This window comes from Crocodylus siamensis, chromosome 3, assembly GCF_052110815.1.
Source record: "Crocodylus siamensis isolate JL-2025a chromosome 3, ASM5211081v1, whole genome shotgun sequence".
NCBI lineage: Eukaryota > Metazoa > Chordata > Crocodylia > Crocodylidae > Crocodylus > Crocodylus siamensis.
The window spans coordinates 48,922,198-48,938,363 of NC_143397.1; the positions used below are offsets into that span (position 1 = coordinate 48,922,198).

The following is a 16,166-nucleotide window of genomic DNA, read 5'->3' on the forward strand; positions in this document are numbered from 1 at the left end:
CTTATACTATAAGAAAGTTAGAAAACCCGAACTATCTTTCAACCACCTCTTGAGCAGCCCTGCAAAAGGTCCATTACCATTCACTTGGGGAGTAACTGTTTCCCCTGTAAAAAATGATGTTCTTTTAAAAGGATAGCTAGGATGTATGACAATTTGGTATAGCTGACAGGTATTTGCCAGATTACTTTGGAGTGACTCGTGCATCAACCTTGCTGACAAACACCTATGTTCAGTAATAAGTTAAAATATCAAACTGAATTGCATTTCATAATGGAGGCACCATTCAGTAAAATCTTATTAAAATTCAGTGAAATATGCAAACAAGCCAAACATGGTACGGTATCAATGTTTTTATATACTAAATGCTTAGGTTCTCACCAAGATGGTTAGTTGGGGGGGGTGAGGGGGAGGGAAAGCACCCCCACCTCAAACAAAGCACACCCCCAAACCAGGGGTTATTTTTCTAATCAAGAAACAGCCATTACATTGGAGGGGTCCAAGGAAAATGTGCAAGCGGTCTGTTCATAAACTGGATGCAATTTAAGTAGACTCAGGTTGACAGCAGACAGAGCAGATACCTTCCTGCACACAGCTCTTTCGGCAAAACAAGAAGTTTTTTTTTTTTATACATACAGTACATAGTTAAACTTGTGGAACTCACTGCCACAAGAATTTGCAGAGGCAGATCATGAATTTGTCTAATTCATTTTTTGAGCTAGTTAACGAAGACAAAATCCAGTAGGAGCTATTAAGTAAAACAGTAAGGTATGTATCCTCTGTCAGCTCTAAATCCATAATGGCCAAGGGAGGGAATTACTCTAGAGGGATAGTATATGGATGGGGCATACAAAAAGTATCTACTAGTGGAAACACTATTGTAGGTTAGACGAAGCACTGGATGACCCAGTATAGCACTTCTTATATTCTAAAACATGGATAGAAGGTTGTTTTAAGAGTTGTTATCTGCTTCAAGTAATTAAAGCCATTATGAAGATGGATTAGGAGGAAATATTCTACACCAGTTTCAAATATTGCAGTGATTTGAAAGTAACCCAAGTGCTTAGGTACCTTGTGCCATAAGATTTTTTTTTTTTTAAATTATTTTTATTTTATTTTATTTTATTTTTACACCGGGTTATTTTATGGCTGCAATTTTTGCTGCAGGCGGTTTGAAATGGGGAACAAGTTATCAGAAATGAGAGCAGAATCATGTGGAGAGGTACTTTTATTGGACAGTTTTCCTCTTTGGAGGCAGATGGTACTTTTTACTAAACAGTTTTCTCCCACTGATCAGGAAGAAAGACAGCTTAGTTTTATATTTTGAGAAACCCTTCCCCTAGCCAAGATCAATCAGGTAGTCTACTTAGTGTCAATTAAACATTAAATTGTCTTTCCCATTTAGCATTTAGGACATTAGACAAGACACCTTTTGCTTTTTCTTTAGGGTAAGTCTTTTAGCTAATGTTCTCTCACCTACTGAAGAGATGAATGCTGTGACATTCTTCTTGATGCTAAACAGCAGTAACCAAGCAGGGCACGCTTTATCTTACTGCGTAGTTAATGCATTCTCAGAAGAAGTCCCATACTGCTTATAGGTGGCACTGTACATCACCTCCAGAAAAAGCTTCAATAATAGCAGCCTATATCTTGTTTAAGGTGCATTCTGCTGTAACTAATTATTACGGTCCTTAGAAACGGCAAGGGATAGACTTATCTTCTTTAGGCTTTAAAGTTCCACAGGAGAAAAAAAAAAAAAGGTCTTTTAAAGGCAACTGCCCCACATCTACACCAGGGTACTTCAAAATTCACTGGCAAAACACAAATATTAGCAAAGAAGTTAAACAATAATAAAACCAATTACCTAGACAGGGCCATATGATCAGCAACTCCAAAGTTTTGAAAGGGTAAGTTTGAATAATGGACATTGATATTTTTAGGGGAAAAAAAAAAAGGCATAGAGGCAAAATTAATCCTCCTTTGGTTATTCAATCCATTTTTTTTTTTAAAAGACAGAAAGCACTTGTGGAAAGAAGTCCAAGAAGCAGTAGGAAAGCTTTAAAAGTCAGTGTTGTTTTATTCCTCATCCTTATCGCAAAATGAGAACTGAATTTTTGGCAAAAGTTTGAGAGTAGTAGTTCAAAGAGTGGGTAGGATCCACATGGTTTATGCACGGACTTCAGAAATTACTAAGGAAAATGACAGTACAGAAGCCTTACGTTACATGGCTTTCATTTTAAAATAGTTTCATCATACTTGTGATGTACCTACCATGCAGATTTCCAGGGCAAGCATTGCTAGCCTGAGCAGACTTGATAGCTTCCCATGCCAGTTACCCTGCTGTGATGCCAACTGTAGACTCTTTCTGTAACACATCTCTGCTGCAACCATCATTTTCTGAGATTCATATACTTTTGCCAGCCACTGAAAACAAAAAGCAGGACATTCTGTTTTAATGACCCACCAAACACTTAAATGTTTTTAAAATATTTGACTACAGAAAAAAATAGTTTCCTTGTTTCATTTAACTTATTAACCCACAATCACTGGTACCAACCTACATGAGTTACTCAAAAAGTATATTCAGTCAGAAGAGCTTGAATCTTCCCACTCGGAGTGAGAGTGTGGGTGAGAAACACCACCTGAACAATGGTTATTGACAGCTTTTCCTTTGGAACAGACTCTATATACTAGATTGAAGGAGATTAGTGTATCATGATTCCACTGGACCATTGTGAGGCATTCCTAGTTCACTGTGTTTAAGTAGAGAAAACACAAAGAGGAAGATACAGATATGGTAGCCTCAGATTCTCACCTTATGTCTGAAGTTTGAATGGGCTTTCATGGTAACTTTGTTCTTGCATACTAGAGTAGAGAAGTGGTTATCAAAATATTAGTTCTCTAACTCTCCTAATAGATGAGATTATTTTGCAGGAAGGCCATTTAGATGGATAAATACTACTGAAAGACTCACAGAGGGACCATTAGCTTTATTAAGACAAGACTCAGATACCCATGGTGATGGAGGCTTCCTATAGAGGGAAAAAAACAACTACCCTGGCTCCTGGGGAACCCTATAGGCTGTAAAGAAGTGTGAAGGACAAATTTATTATCAGCAGATATGGCAGCCATGTAAAGCAAAACCATTTCCACACACACCATTTCAGAATTGAATCTGGACTACAGTAGGGTTAATGACCATCCCAGAATAAAAATGGTCGTCAGTCATCTATGTTGCAAAATGGTGTTCAAGCCTGCAAGAGGCTATAGCAGGAATCAAAGAAGTCCATATCAGAGCTGGTGATCTTTGCAAGCTGGTCCGAGTTGTCAGAGATTCTTGACATTTGAAACAATCTCTAGTACAAAGGTTCTGGCCCAACAGAAGTGCAGGACTTCTATTAAGATAATCCTTTATACAGGATGCACTGAGGATTTCATCTTATTAAGTCCTAAAGACTAAAAGAAGTTGCACATGTTTCGTATTGCAAATTAGGGGCCAGATGTGACCAGGAAAAAAATTCCTTGAAGTGTGAAGGGGTTTGCATGTGCAAGGATGAGAATCTCTAGGGCCTACAGGATTTTTTCCAAAAAAACCATGGACACAACAAGCATTTCTCCAATACTGTTCTCATAAGATCTTGTCTTTATACTCAAAAGGGCAATGATGTCACCCTTGCATGAAGCTGTTCATATACCACTGCTCTATAGCTACAGGTCTGAGGCAGCTCAGCCACCTGATACAGGGGGCATCAAGTCCCACAAGCACAAACCCTCAAAAAAAAATCCAACGAGCCACAAACCTTTGCATAAATGATGTCTGCACATCCCAGAGAAGAAGGCAGCAATGGCCTAAAGATTTGACACCTCAGCATTATCCTCCTTGTCACTGATACAAGAGGTCTAATGGCCTTGCTTTGTTGTCAAACTGTAGACTTGACTTCATTAATTTGTAGTGACTGTAATAGTGCCACACTTTCTGGACAAGTTTCTAAATTACAACATTGCTCATTTAAAAGATAAAAAACCACAGAAATGCACCAGGCATCTTGTAGAGCAGCAGAGCAAGTGGAGAAAAATCTACCCAATCATCCTGTATTGCAGGAAGACTGATTTTTAAAATTACAATGCAACTTTCTCCCTTGACAGTGACAGACTGTCAAAAGGCCTGCTTGCTGCTTAGAACCTGATGTTAAAATATGAGCCAATCACTACTGTGTTATAGCATTTTCGCAGCAGCAGCGTTTGCTAGATGCAAAACTTCTCCTGATGTCGAAGAAAGGAGGGAACAAGCCTTTTGATATGAGCCCAACCTGAATGATGGAGGAAGCTTGGGGGGGGCAGGGAGCCTGGATCAATTTGAACAGAGGAGAGAAACTCTGTGCCAAAACAACAAGCAGAAAGAAAGCAGAGGAACAGTGTTGGTCTGTAAGAACACATCCATTACTGTCTGGACAAATTACTTATTTGTTCCTAGGAATGTACGTTAAGGTACCTTAAGCTGAAAATATTTAAATTGGAGACTTATGATTCAGAAGCTAGGGCTAATGACACCTGACAAATTCCATTCATTAAGTCAGCCTCTAAATGTATCCTTTTCCTGCCTCTGTCATCTCAGAGAAAGCTGTTGCAAAGAGACCTTTACTTGTTGACACGAGGAGGGAGCACAAATGATCAGGTTCACCCAAGATGGTTAGCAATTACTCATCTCCCTCACTAGGTGTCAGCAAGCACAGGAGAAGCATGTTAAACTCCAAAATGACCGTTCTGCTCAGATGCTTCAATATGTACTCCTGTCAAAGTAAACTACATGGACTTACATGCCAAGCTGCAACTGAAGAGCCGCTGGTCATGACCGTTTTACGGAGTTCCTCCAGGACGGTATCTGGAAGCTCTTTATGTGACTGCAACAACTGCCTACACTGAATTTGCCTCAAAAGTAAGAACAGGGCTGGCTGCTCAGGACAACTTTTTAAACCCTGAAACCAAAAACAAAGTTTTTAATGAGTTTAAGTGAATGACATTTTCAAGAACTATATGAACATTCTTTATGTTTCTCTGTACAATGCAAAATGGGGAAAGAAAAACCCACCCTCGCCTCCTACTCAACCTGCAGCAAGGTCTTTGTCATGGTTTAACCTGCACCTTTCTACACACAAGGGATATTCCTAAAAGGAAGTCTAGGGAATCACACACTGAAATTGGCAAGGGACATGCACTACTCTCAGGCCTCACAGGGAATTCTTCCAAAGAACCTGCCTCTTACATTGGAAGAGGTTTGGAAAAATTAGCTTTCTTATGAAACTGGAGAATGTAAAGGTGGCGACTAAGGAATCCACAGTGCCTGGAAGCAAGTGGAACAATAAAGAGCTTCAGAGCTGGCCTGATGACACAGAGCTGTCATGTGGATGGACCTGGCATTGAGAATATCCTGAGCAATTTGTGAGTTTTCAGGCTAGCCTCTCCCGATTAGTCTGGTTATTTAAAACAGAAGCTTCAATAAGAGGTTTCCTAAAATTGGAGAAATTCCTTAAAAATTTCTTTAGCAGTGTTAATACTTGCTAGGATTCAGGTGAATGCCTCTGATTTGGCCTAGTGATATCCGACTTGTTCAGCAAGAACTTGAAAGGTGAGGTTGGGCTACAGAGGGGAGGACCAACATGAACAATACTAAGAAGGGCAGTCATGTTCCATAACCACCAGCTGCACTTCTATTTGGACACAAGCAAGATGATAACCTTATATGATGTGGGTATGAGGTCAGGTGCAAGTCCTTCTGCTTTAGTGTACTGAACATGAGTAGTGAGTAATCACCATATGTTCTCACATATTACATGTCCCAGAATAAGACATGCACGTAGTTTCTAAAAGATGAAATGAAGAAAAACATCTTTCTTTGAAAATACTGGCAAGTACAGTATTCACAGATAGAACAGGCAGCTGCAGTAGGAGGAGCGCAAAAACCTGTGACTGCTCTGTTAACCCCTAGCTGCAGGACGTGGCAAGCACTGCTGGCTGCCCACCTGGCTCAAGAAGAGGAGTGACAGTTTAGCTTGGCCAGCAGCACCTATTAAGTCAGCTGAAGGCCAATCCTGAAGGAGCTGAACTGCCTGGCCCCTCTTCTCAAGTTGGGTGGGCCCCGAGCTGACCTGACAGGCACCACTGACAGCCCATCTAACTTGAAAGGTACTCTGGCTCCCACAGAATCAGGCCCTCAGCTCTCTGCATTTCCAAACAGACATGCATCCCCACTTGCAGCAGCGGATTTAAAAAACAAACAAAAATGTGTGTGGCACATGTGAGTAAATACAGTATTTAGTCAGTCAGTTTTAAAAAGTTTCTCTCTCAAAGGAGTCAGCAGTTGTTACATATTTGACTGTACTCTGCTGCTCCTATGCAGTTTATCATTACATACAGGACCCAGGAATTACTGCTGTTTCATGACTGTGCCAAGCACCAACAGCAGAAGTAACTTTACCTTTGTGCAGAGAGCCTCAGCTTCTGTGAGTCTACCCATCTCTTTTAAACCAGTAATAGCTTGACAAAGAGACCAGTCTTCAAGAGCTTGGATGTAATTTGCTGGAAAATTATTTCCTGCAACTGTAAGCAAGTATAAACATGCATCAAAAATGGATTGGTGCACCTGCTTTATAACCTTAATACATGGCCAACCCAAGTCTTAGTAACTAAAAGGCGACCTCATAATGAGGTTAGGTCACAGAGGCTAAGCAAGCATTTCCTAGTTTTCACAAGCATAGTAAAATGGCAAAAGGTAAACTAAAAACAGCACCATTTTAAATATCATGCTTTAACTTTTAGGAGGCAATAAAAAAGTCCTTTTGAATAAAAGTTTTGCAAATTTCTAAGTCAGCTAAATGTCAGGCCTACAAATTAAAGTTGCCCTTTAAGTAAACATTACCAACAATGTAACAGGATATTGAACAGGTTTAACAATATATGAGTTCATTCAACAAACGTTACAAGACAGTAGTTCTTAGCAGCATTTTAAACGAATTATTTTGAAAGCTACATGATTCTTAGCTCAGGATTTCTTAAAAACAGTCAAAGCTCTGACCTTGTATCCTACCATCCAAAGTATTTCATAACTAGCTAGAATTTAATGAAATTGAAGTAATTCTCAGCCTCTCCTCAAATCTTCCTGACCCTTATTTGGCCTGCACATTTGCACAATGTATGTAATAGTTCATTTAATAAAATCATAGTTCTTGGTGAGCTATTGGTAACAGTGTCAGTTCACCAAGTCCTGAATAGTTCTTGGGCAGTGTTTATAAAAATATTCTTTATGTTCTAAGCTTAGAATAGTAACTAACTCTAAGCTATTTCTGGAAAGTGCATTTTAAACTTTTAAAATAGGTCTCAAATTTTAAACAAATATAAGAATATAACTTGGTAAATCTGTTAGAGTATTTATAGAAAAGCAGAAAGGAAGAAACAGTATTCTCCACTTCCCCCAAAAAGAAAAAAAATCCAAACAGTTCTATTTTTATTTGGAGAGGAAATTCATATGAAATTTCACACATACAGAAATTACAACTGTTCCCATCCCTGGCAAAAAATGAGAGAGACTGTAGAAAACATTACATATGCATCATGGTTGTAGCACTCTTCATAAAATGGACACAGATGCCAGAAAGATGTATTGGGTTCACTTCTAGAGAACAGAATGAAAAGATCCGTATTGGGAGGCAGGAGGAGGTGGGGAGAGAGGTAGATAAATATTAGAAACCTCGCTACGTAGAGACACAAGGAATAAGTTCTCTGGCTCCTAGCTGAATGGTAGTAGTTAGAAAGGTTAATGTCCATGTGGCAGGTTTACCTGGTCTCATTTCATACCCTGCTACTGGCTCAGGTTCCTATTTCTTTCTCTTTCTCAAGTGGGGGAGCTGTATCCTGCAAACTATGATTAGCTTCTCTCTTTTGGGGAGTCCTGTGTGTAGAAGTCTGCAAATAGACAACTCTTTCACTCGGCCTTCCTAGCTGGCTCATCACCACTAGCACAGGTTTCTTAGGGCCCCTCTAGATATTCAGGTAAAAGGGCAATGTGGGTGGCAAGACATGTGATGGTGAGATCTAGCATCAGATCCTATCACACCTTACTGCTGGTGCAGTGGGAGCCTGGAATGACCATCTCAGGCTCCTCCTGCACAGGCAAGTAGCAAACTCCAGCAGCTGCCAGACTCTCCACCTCTGTAATGCCACACAGCCGAGTCCTGCAGCTGATCATGACCCTACTCTCAGCCCTGGCAGCACACAGTGCACCCCTGTGGCTGGTGTCAGCTGGTGGGGCTCCCAACTGCAGGGGCATAAACCCTGCTACATATTCAAATTAAAACTGGATAGAAACCAGATATAAAGTTATTACACATTTTCCGGCTAACTTTATAGCTGGATGGACCTTATGGTGTGGTAGTTAATTTGCATGTGTAGCTGGTCTAAATTAACTGCACAGTTACCCAGTTAAGTGCAAAATGCATGTAACATGTAGAAGAAGCCTTAGTCCTTGCCACAGAAAAGAACTTTCCTTCCAAAGGAAAGGAGGGTGCAAAAACAAAAACAACACCCTCCCCCCCCCAAAAAATTTCATACATTTTATACTGACTCCCTTTAGACCTCTTTAGATAGTCAACTTTCCCAAGCTCTCTGGGGATTTCTTGCTTGAGGCTGGATGGTCTTCCCACTCGCTGCATATGGTGCAATGACTTTGCTTGATCCCAAGTCTGCTCTTCAGGGAATCACAGCCAGTGATGGCATATCATCTAACTATCTTAGTTCTTAAACACAAGCAACACCCCATCCCCAACACATACACCTGACGCTTGTATCCTTTGTTTTACCTGGTAAAGTGGGCAAAACCTAGTTCAGCTGCCCTGGTTGCTGAGCCCAAAACCTTTAAAAAGGGCCATCCCACCCTGCAGTAACCAACCAATGCATGCTATTGACATACAGAGGTGAGTGCTGACTAGCTATCACTGAGGGAGGGAAACACCTGCTTTGACCCACACGGACGTTGGGAACATCTATTCATTATTTGATACAAGTCAAAACGAATGTATTTGGCCATATCCATTCACTTTCACATCTCTGGAACAAAATGAGGAAAAACTATATAGAAAACTGGAAGTAGGAGAGATGCTCACTTAAAAGCACTAGTTACTAGGCGTGTGTGAAGCGGGCCCTATTTGATTTGGATTCTGACTGAATCAGAGACAGTGATTCAGTTCAGCCAAATCTGAATCTGAAGATTCAATGCTAATTCGGAGAACCAGTGAGTCAGACACAGACAGTTTTAAAAGCTTTAAAAGTTGTTTCTACATACTCTGAAAGTACCAGTGCAGTTTGTGATCGCTGCGATGCTTGGTCATCCCACAGGAACACGGGGGGGCCCTTCATATGCTCAGCAGCAAACCTGGAAGTACTTCCGGGTCTGCCAGGGAGTGCACTGGCACCCCCCACCCCCCGTGACTCCCCAGCTCAGAGACCCTGGGTGCCCCCCCATGCCAGACCCAGAAAGCATCAGTCACCAAGCCAGGGGGGATGGGAGGGCGGGTGGGGGGCGAGGGGGGGGCCTGTGCGCTCGCTGGCAGACCCAGAAGTGAACCGGAAGTGCTTCTGGTCCACTTCTGGGTCTGCTGCCGAGCACACTGGGAAGCCCCCCGTGCTCCTGTGGGACACTCCATGCACCCACTGAAAGCTGTCTCTATGTCCAAATCTCTGAATTAATCTGGAGGGTTCCAATTTGATTCGGAGACATTAAAGGGTCCTCCAATTCAATTTGGATTCAGAGATTCAGCCACTGAACTGGGCCAAATTGAATCAGGAACCAAAGCTTTGCACTACTAGTTACTTTATCAGCCTGTACTTGAGTAATGAGAGAAAGTTTTAAGTGATTCCCTTTAAACTGTCAACTAAAAACAGATTTGCCAACTCAAAAAACATTAGAGAAGTTTGCTTTGTCAAATTATGAGAGAGTTCAGAAATGTCTACTGTAACTTACTTTTGGCTGAAACTGTGGCTACAAGCATCGTTTCCAGATCTGTTCTCCTAAGCTGTGTGTTGTTCAAGCAGACAACAGTGTTTTCAGCATGGCAGGCAGCCATTAGCACCGCCCAGGCTGCAGGGTCATCTGAAAAATAACGTGGCACATTTTGTAAAAACACTGGCATGCCATTTGGAGTAGTCCTTACCATATGAAGTGAAGAGAAAAAGCAGTCTAGTATAAATTTTATACTAAAATAAGCCAATGGATCCTTGAGGATATTCAACAACTAATGAGAGGGGTGGAAAAGACAGTCTTTGTAAATTAAGGCCCAGACCAATTCTGAAAATGGATAAGTATATTCTATCAAAGGAAGGTTTGCAGAATGATATAAATGCTTTGAAGTAGTAGCACCTTCTATTTGAAACAGTTTTGCAAGCTTTTAGGCTCAATATCCTTGCATGTAAGTATTACAGCCATAATACAAAGGGAAAAAGCTGGCAGAGAAATTAAGCAGTTTGTAGATTTGCAAAAGTCTATTATAGTCTCAGAAACTGAGAAATAAATAGCAAAAGCCAATCTGGTGTCTGCTTTGGGATGCTGCTTTCTAGCATTTTCTGCCTGCAACAGCATTTCCACTTCTATTTCCAACACTTTTTGCCAAATGCCATTTGTTATGACAAATGCATTTACCTTGAAAAGCAACAAAATGTTTGTGACTCTTACTGGTTCAGATATTTAAATTCATCTGGACACTAACTATAAAAGAAACACCCCTGTACTAGCAGTGCCCTTGATAACAGGTGAACTGGAGCAGCCCATGCTTTCCTCAGACAGGATCACACTAGTCTTTGGAAAGCACAAGGAGCACGGGAAGAGAGGACAGTTGCAGACTAAACAGATATATTGTTCTCTTTCTTGGAAATTTCCAGTGGTGGAAGTTTTCCATTGCTATACTGATAATTTGTACATGGCCATATACCAGGGACGCTCAATCTCTCACCTGTAGGTCAGATCTGGCCAACAGGTCTCCACATGGACCTGACGAGAGCCCTGCCACACAGGTTCAGGTGCCCAATCCCAGTGCACAGGGCTGAATGGGGACAGGAGCAGTGCCAGAAGCTTGGGGCCCCAATCCCAGCATGCAGGGCTTGATCTGACCTATGGACCAGGACCAGCCCTGTGCCACTCTGGCTCAGAGCCAAAAGCTTGAGGACCACTGCCATAGACCACTGGACAACATTCATCTAGAAAAATGAAATGCAGTCCTTGACAAGGTCTGCTGGTTTTGAACCAATTACATTAGGCTAAGTCTGTATTCTATTATAGAGCCATCCAGTTATGGAAAAGTACTGAATATGCATTATTTCTAACCCTGTGCCCTTCAAGTACACAGTTCTGCATAGGTTATTCATTAAGATATGGAGGCTACAATACTTAAGTCATGATATAAAAAAAATCTTGGAGAAGGGAGAAAAAGCCACACACAGTGATTTTTCTCACTTCCTGCATGTTTTGAATAAAATTTCATCAGTATCTGAACAACACTCGTTGTAAATAGTTACAGGGAAGCTGTAAAGGTTTCAAGTGCAATTCTACCCTGAAAGAAAGGTTTAAAAGGAGAGATTATACAGGGTTTTTTGTTTTTTTTTTGTCAGAGCAATGGCTAAAAAATTTTTCAGTTTATGTGTAGAGTAAAAACCCAAGCAACTGAACCCATGGTTTGTTTGGTTGGTTGGTTGGTTTTTACTGGCTAGCTTTGTAAGCTCCAGATGAAGTTAGAAATTTGAGCTGCTATTTTTGGGTCAAGCACCGCCATTAGCAATGAGTATTTTACAATAAGAATTTTGTGTTTGTCATGGTGAGGGTGCAAAAACAAAACCCCCTCTAAACTTCTCATACATTTATATTGACTCCCTTATATTCTTAGAACAGGTTTTTCCTTCTACCAAGCCTTAGGTGGAGAAAAAATCCATCTCAGTATGCTATTACAGAAGTTTGACATTGTACATGCTAGCAGAGACCTGTTTTAGATTAAGCCATACATTGAGCATCACCATAAAATAAGGCAAAGTTTAAAAAAACCCAAAAACAAAACATAACTCCAAGGAATATGATTTTATTTGCTTCCTCATCAGGGAGTTTGTACACCTCCAATACAGGGCAACACGCAGGGATCCTATAGAGTGCAGTCTTTTACTACACAGCCTGACTCATCTCTGCCATGAGCCCATCCTCTGTATGGAATGAAACGAGAGTGCTGGTACGTGATTAGGTAGATGCACAAAGGACCACACTGAGGCTGTAAAAGAAGGCCTTTTTTCAGGTATTTTCCAGCTTTAGTGTGCTTCTATTTCACAATTCATGAGCAGGACTTGTGTAGTGGAACAGTCAGATCTGCTGTACTGCTGAGCAACTGACAAAAAGTTAAAGGGAATGAGCTACACTTTGCCAAAGGGCTTCAGGGATGTTTGCTAACACCAGAGAGAATCCGATGAGAAGCAGGAATCTTGGATTCCATTCCAGACTGACCAGAAGTGCACTCGTGCAGACAGACACTGTCGCCCTGCCCCATGACTTTCACTGTGCCAGAACCGTCTTCTCCACCACAAGGTTGTCCCAATCCTATTCTTTTTACCTACCCAATTCCAGTTCACACTTGGCATATTTCTTATTCCATTTCCAGCCCTGTGGGATGCTATTACCTGCCCCCTCTAAATCAGTGCCTGGTGCCCCACTCATCCCACCTTAATTACTCTACTGCAAAATACCTGATCAAAAGAATTCTCCTAAAAAGACTGGAGGAAACATAAGTAGAAGTTTTTCCACAAAAGCATTAATACTGAGAATTTTAGTGAAGAGTTAAGTCACCTGGAAAGAGATGAATTGCCTTTTGGATATTCTTTAGTGGGTTGTTCTTCTCATCTTCAATTAAATGACAGCCTGCTGCCAGCTGATTAACTGCAGTATTCAGTAAGGCTTTCTACAAATGAGAACACAAGATACTTAAAAAAGTATCTGGCAATTGAAGATGATTCACCTTATGGTTATTTATGGAATTAGAAAGTCTATTTAAAGAGATGAAAAAACATGCCACACACCTTTCCCTGGTTTAAATCAAGTATCCGAGCAATACTTCCTGCCACAGCTCCTCCCTGTAAGGTAAGATATTGAACTGATTACATAATGAATGCAGCACTTTTACAGGACATATTAAAATTAGATCATGTTACTAAATTTTGAACAAATGTAAACTAAAAAGCATACATTCAGGTATTTTTCCTTCCACAGCAGCGAAATCTGTTCTCTTGTTCATATTCCCATAACTGATCTAAAACAATTATTATATTATGAAGATTAACAAGACTATTGATGAGCTCTAACTGTTGCCCCATGAAGAAAGGTCTTAGTATACAGATGCTTTTCCTTGCATTTTGTTTTGCAGCTAATTATTACAAATGAAAGCAAAGTGAACGTTATCTTAGAAGCTGAGGTAGCAAACAAATAAGTTAAGAAACACTTCTGCTTATTAGAAAAAAAAAATACATGTGCACAACAAATCTGTCTGTAAACAAATCAGATTCCTTGGGTGTGTGTGGGGGAATAAAACAACTAAAAAGGAGTAAGCAAAAACAACTGTGCATAAAAGTTGATAAAGTATTAATGTGACTTTGCAGTGTCTACAAAATATGTATACAGCAGGCATTTATAAAAACAGCTTAGGCAAATTTTGGTTTGAACTTTTTTCAAAAAGTTAATTCACGCTGAACAACTTGTACTGTCCACTCTAACATGCTCACCTTTGCATTTTGTGGTGTATGGAGAGGAACTAGTCGAGACAAGAGAGACCAGAGGGCAGAATTATCTGGATTGCTACAGGAGACAACAAGGATATTTAGAATGATTCTGCCTCAAACAGTACAAGATGTGAACCCTGCTTGTTACACTGTGTAAGCAATTATTTTCAAACTGTGTAATCTGCATTTCCCTCCCACACCCAGCAGGCATTAAGTTTCCTTGGCTAGTGAATTAAAATGAAGAGCAATCTGTGCAAATTCAAACACTTTTCAATGAAGTTTATACTACAAGTTTAGGTTTCTTCTGATGAGCATTAAGGGAAAAAGAACTTTAGTATAATTTGAAGAGGGGGAGGGAAGAAAGAGAGGAAATAGGATAAACGTCTGAAAATCTTTCAGAGACAATAGTTGTAAAGGGCATTTTGTGCTGATGCTCTAGACTATGTAAATGTTACCACTATTACCACATTTGAGTCAATCAAAAAACCTCCCAAAGTGCTTAGCTGTAAGAACATTCAGCTAATAGAATGAACTGCCCACTAGGTCATTAAAGATTAGGTTAGAAAAAGACTAAGGGAACTCTGCAAGGAGGGAGGGGAAACCCTGCTGCAATGCAGAGGACTTTTCCTACAGCATCAGCAGGGATCCCATTCTTTTCTCTTTAAATGTAAAACATGGATTGGGCTTTTTTTTTAAAATCAGAGTATCTTGGATTTTTTTTTTTTTTTTTTTTTATATATATACACACATAGCATATCAGTTGAACACAATGTTTTATTGATATATTTACAATTTTGCAATCTGGAAACCTACCAGTGCCTCAATCATTATAATAAAGTAAAAAGCAACTATATATTTTGGCATTTAATTTGGGGAAGTTTTTTAACCATGGAAAAATCAGAGCTGCTCCTTTTACTCACCAGGATGCAGGTCCAGCTGTGGTCTCCCACACTACTCTGGTGCCAAGTAGCCCTGACATACCAGTGCCCTCCCTCTGCCCATGCTGTTGCCTCTCACTCTGAAGCCACAGATGCCCCAGTCCTGCCAGAGCCCCCCACTCCCAACCCACAGCCCCTTTCTCCCCTCTCCCCCCCACTCCCTTCCAGTAGCAGCTTCCTGTTGGGTAATTTTGGATTCTACTAATTTTTGGTAGAGGGTAATTTTTGGATTTTACTAATAAAGAAAATTTCAGAACACGTACGTATGGATAGCTTTGGAAGCTTGCCTCTGTACTCCCACGTTTCTGCCTTGCAGTGCATATACAGCAGATATAATAAGGCATCTCTCATATAAGTGATCTTTCCCTTTTACATGCTTTAGTAGTTCTTTAAGAGCTGCTGTTGCTAGCGTAGCATCTTGTTTTGCCAACCCAAGAGCACAAAGTGCTTGCAGACTTTCGGTACTGGGTTCCTTTAATATAGAGCTGTAAATGCAATGGAAGATGGGTTATTGTGGAATAAAAGCTGTACTTATCAACAGTACTGTAGGACTGTTTGTCAATTTTTACTTATCCAAGTGTCCCAAGAGCAATCTGTGTACACAGATTCACTGAAAGTTGTGACTGGCTCTTGAAAGTACTATAAAAAAAATGCACTTTGGCTCCTACAACTAATATAACAATAACAACCCCACTACAAAAGTTTGGATTAAACTAGATCGGTGTTCTTCAGCTGCCTACATACTCTAGTTTCAGCCGAGTGCACCACACAGAAGGATAGTGTGTGTATGCATATGCAGAACACAGCTGATGAGGATATGAGAAACTGTCCTAACACCTGTCCCAGACGTCTCTCTGAAATGAACACTTTTGTCCCATTTTGTTCAAGACACTGGGATGCCCTGGACAGGTGTTCAAATGTATGGTCACTCTAAAATGGGGACACGTTCTCAACCCTCTACATCTACCCACTGCCTGCCATACCCTCTTACCCCAGAGAAACCTTTGTTCCACTATAGTCACAAGATTATGTATATCAAAGTCAAGGGCATCTATTAATATGGAATTGTGCACAATGGACTATATACTTCACTCTTCCCAAAAGCAGTTCTGAGGAGGGAAGACTTTACATCAACTTTCTATCTAGATGGAATGTATTAAGTGTGCACTGGTACCAACTCAGACATACTTTCTGTCTCCAAAATCAAGACTGAGTCCCTTTTTAACTCAAAAAATAATTTTCTTTTAGTACATAAAAGCTTATACAAAAAAAAATTATAATAAAAATAAAACTACCCTGGTTATTCAGAGATACATTTTATAAAACCTAATGGCATTTACGTAAGGTGTGAGACAGAGTACATACCCTATTTGATGATCATGTTCTAATATGGCATTACCTATAGACATTTATCAGTGGAAAAGAACTAGGTCCCTACAC

General features: G+C 40.4%; 1 protein-coding gene across 2 annotated transcripts in view; it reads right to left on the minus strand.

The window, feature by feature from the left end:
- SKIC3 (SKI3 subunit of superkiller complex) overlaps positions 1-16,166 on the minus strand; it is a 76,247-nt gene that overhangs the window by 4,939 nt on the left and 55,142 nt on the right. For both annotated transcript variants that reach the window (XM_090038281.1, XM_090038283.1), the window contains exons 32-39: positions 14,990-15,211; positions 13,792-13,864; positions 13,093-13,146; positions 12,863-12,974; positions 10,010-10,138; positions 6,473-6,594; positions 4,815-4,973; positions 2,269-2,421 (exon numbers count right to left, since the gene is read on the minus strand). In XM_090038281.1, coding sequence (XP_089894407.1) covers positions 2,269-2,421; positions 4,815-4,973; positions 6,473-6,594; positions 10,010-10,138; positions 12,863-12,974; positions 13,093-13,146; positions 13,792-13,864; positions 14,990-15,211 — 1,024 coding nt within the window. The remainder of the gene's footprint in view (positions 1-2,268; positions 2,422-4,814; positions 4,974-6,472; positions 6,595-10,009; positions 10,139-12,862; positions 12,975-13,092; positions 13,147-13,791; positions 13,865-14,989; positions 15,212-16,166) is intronic.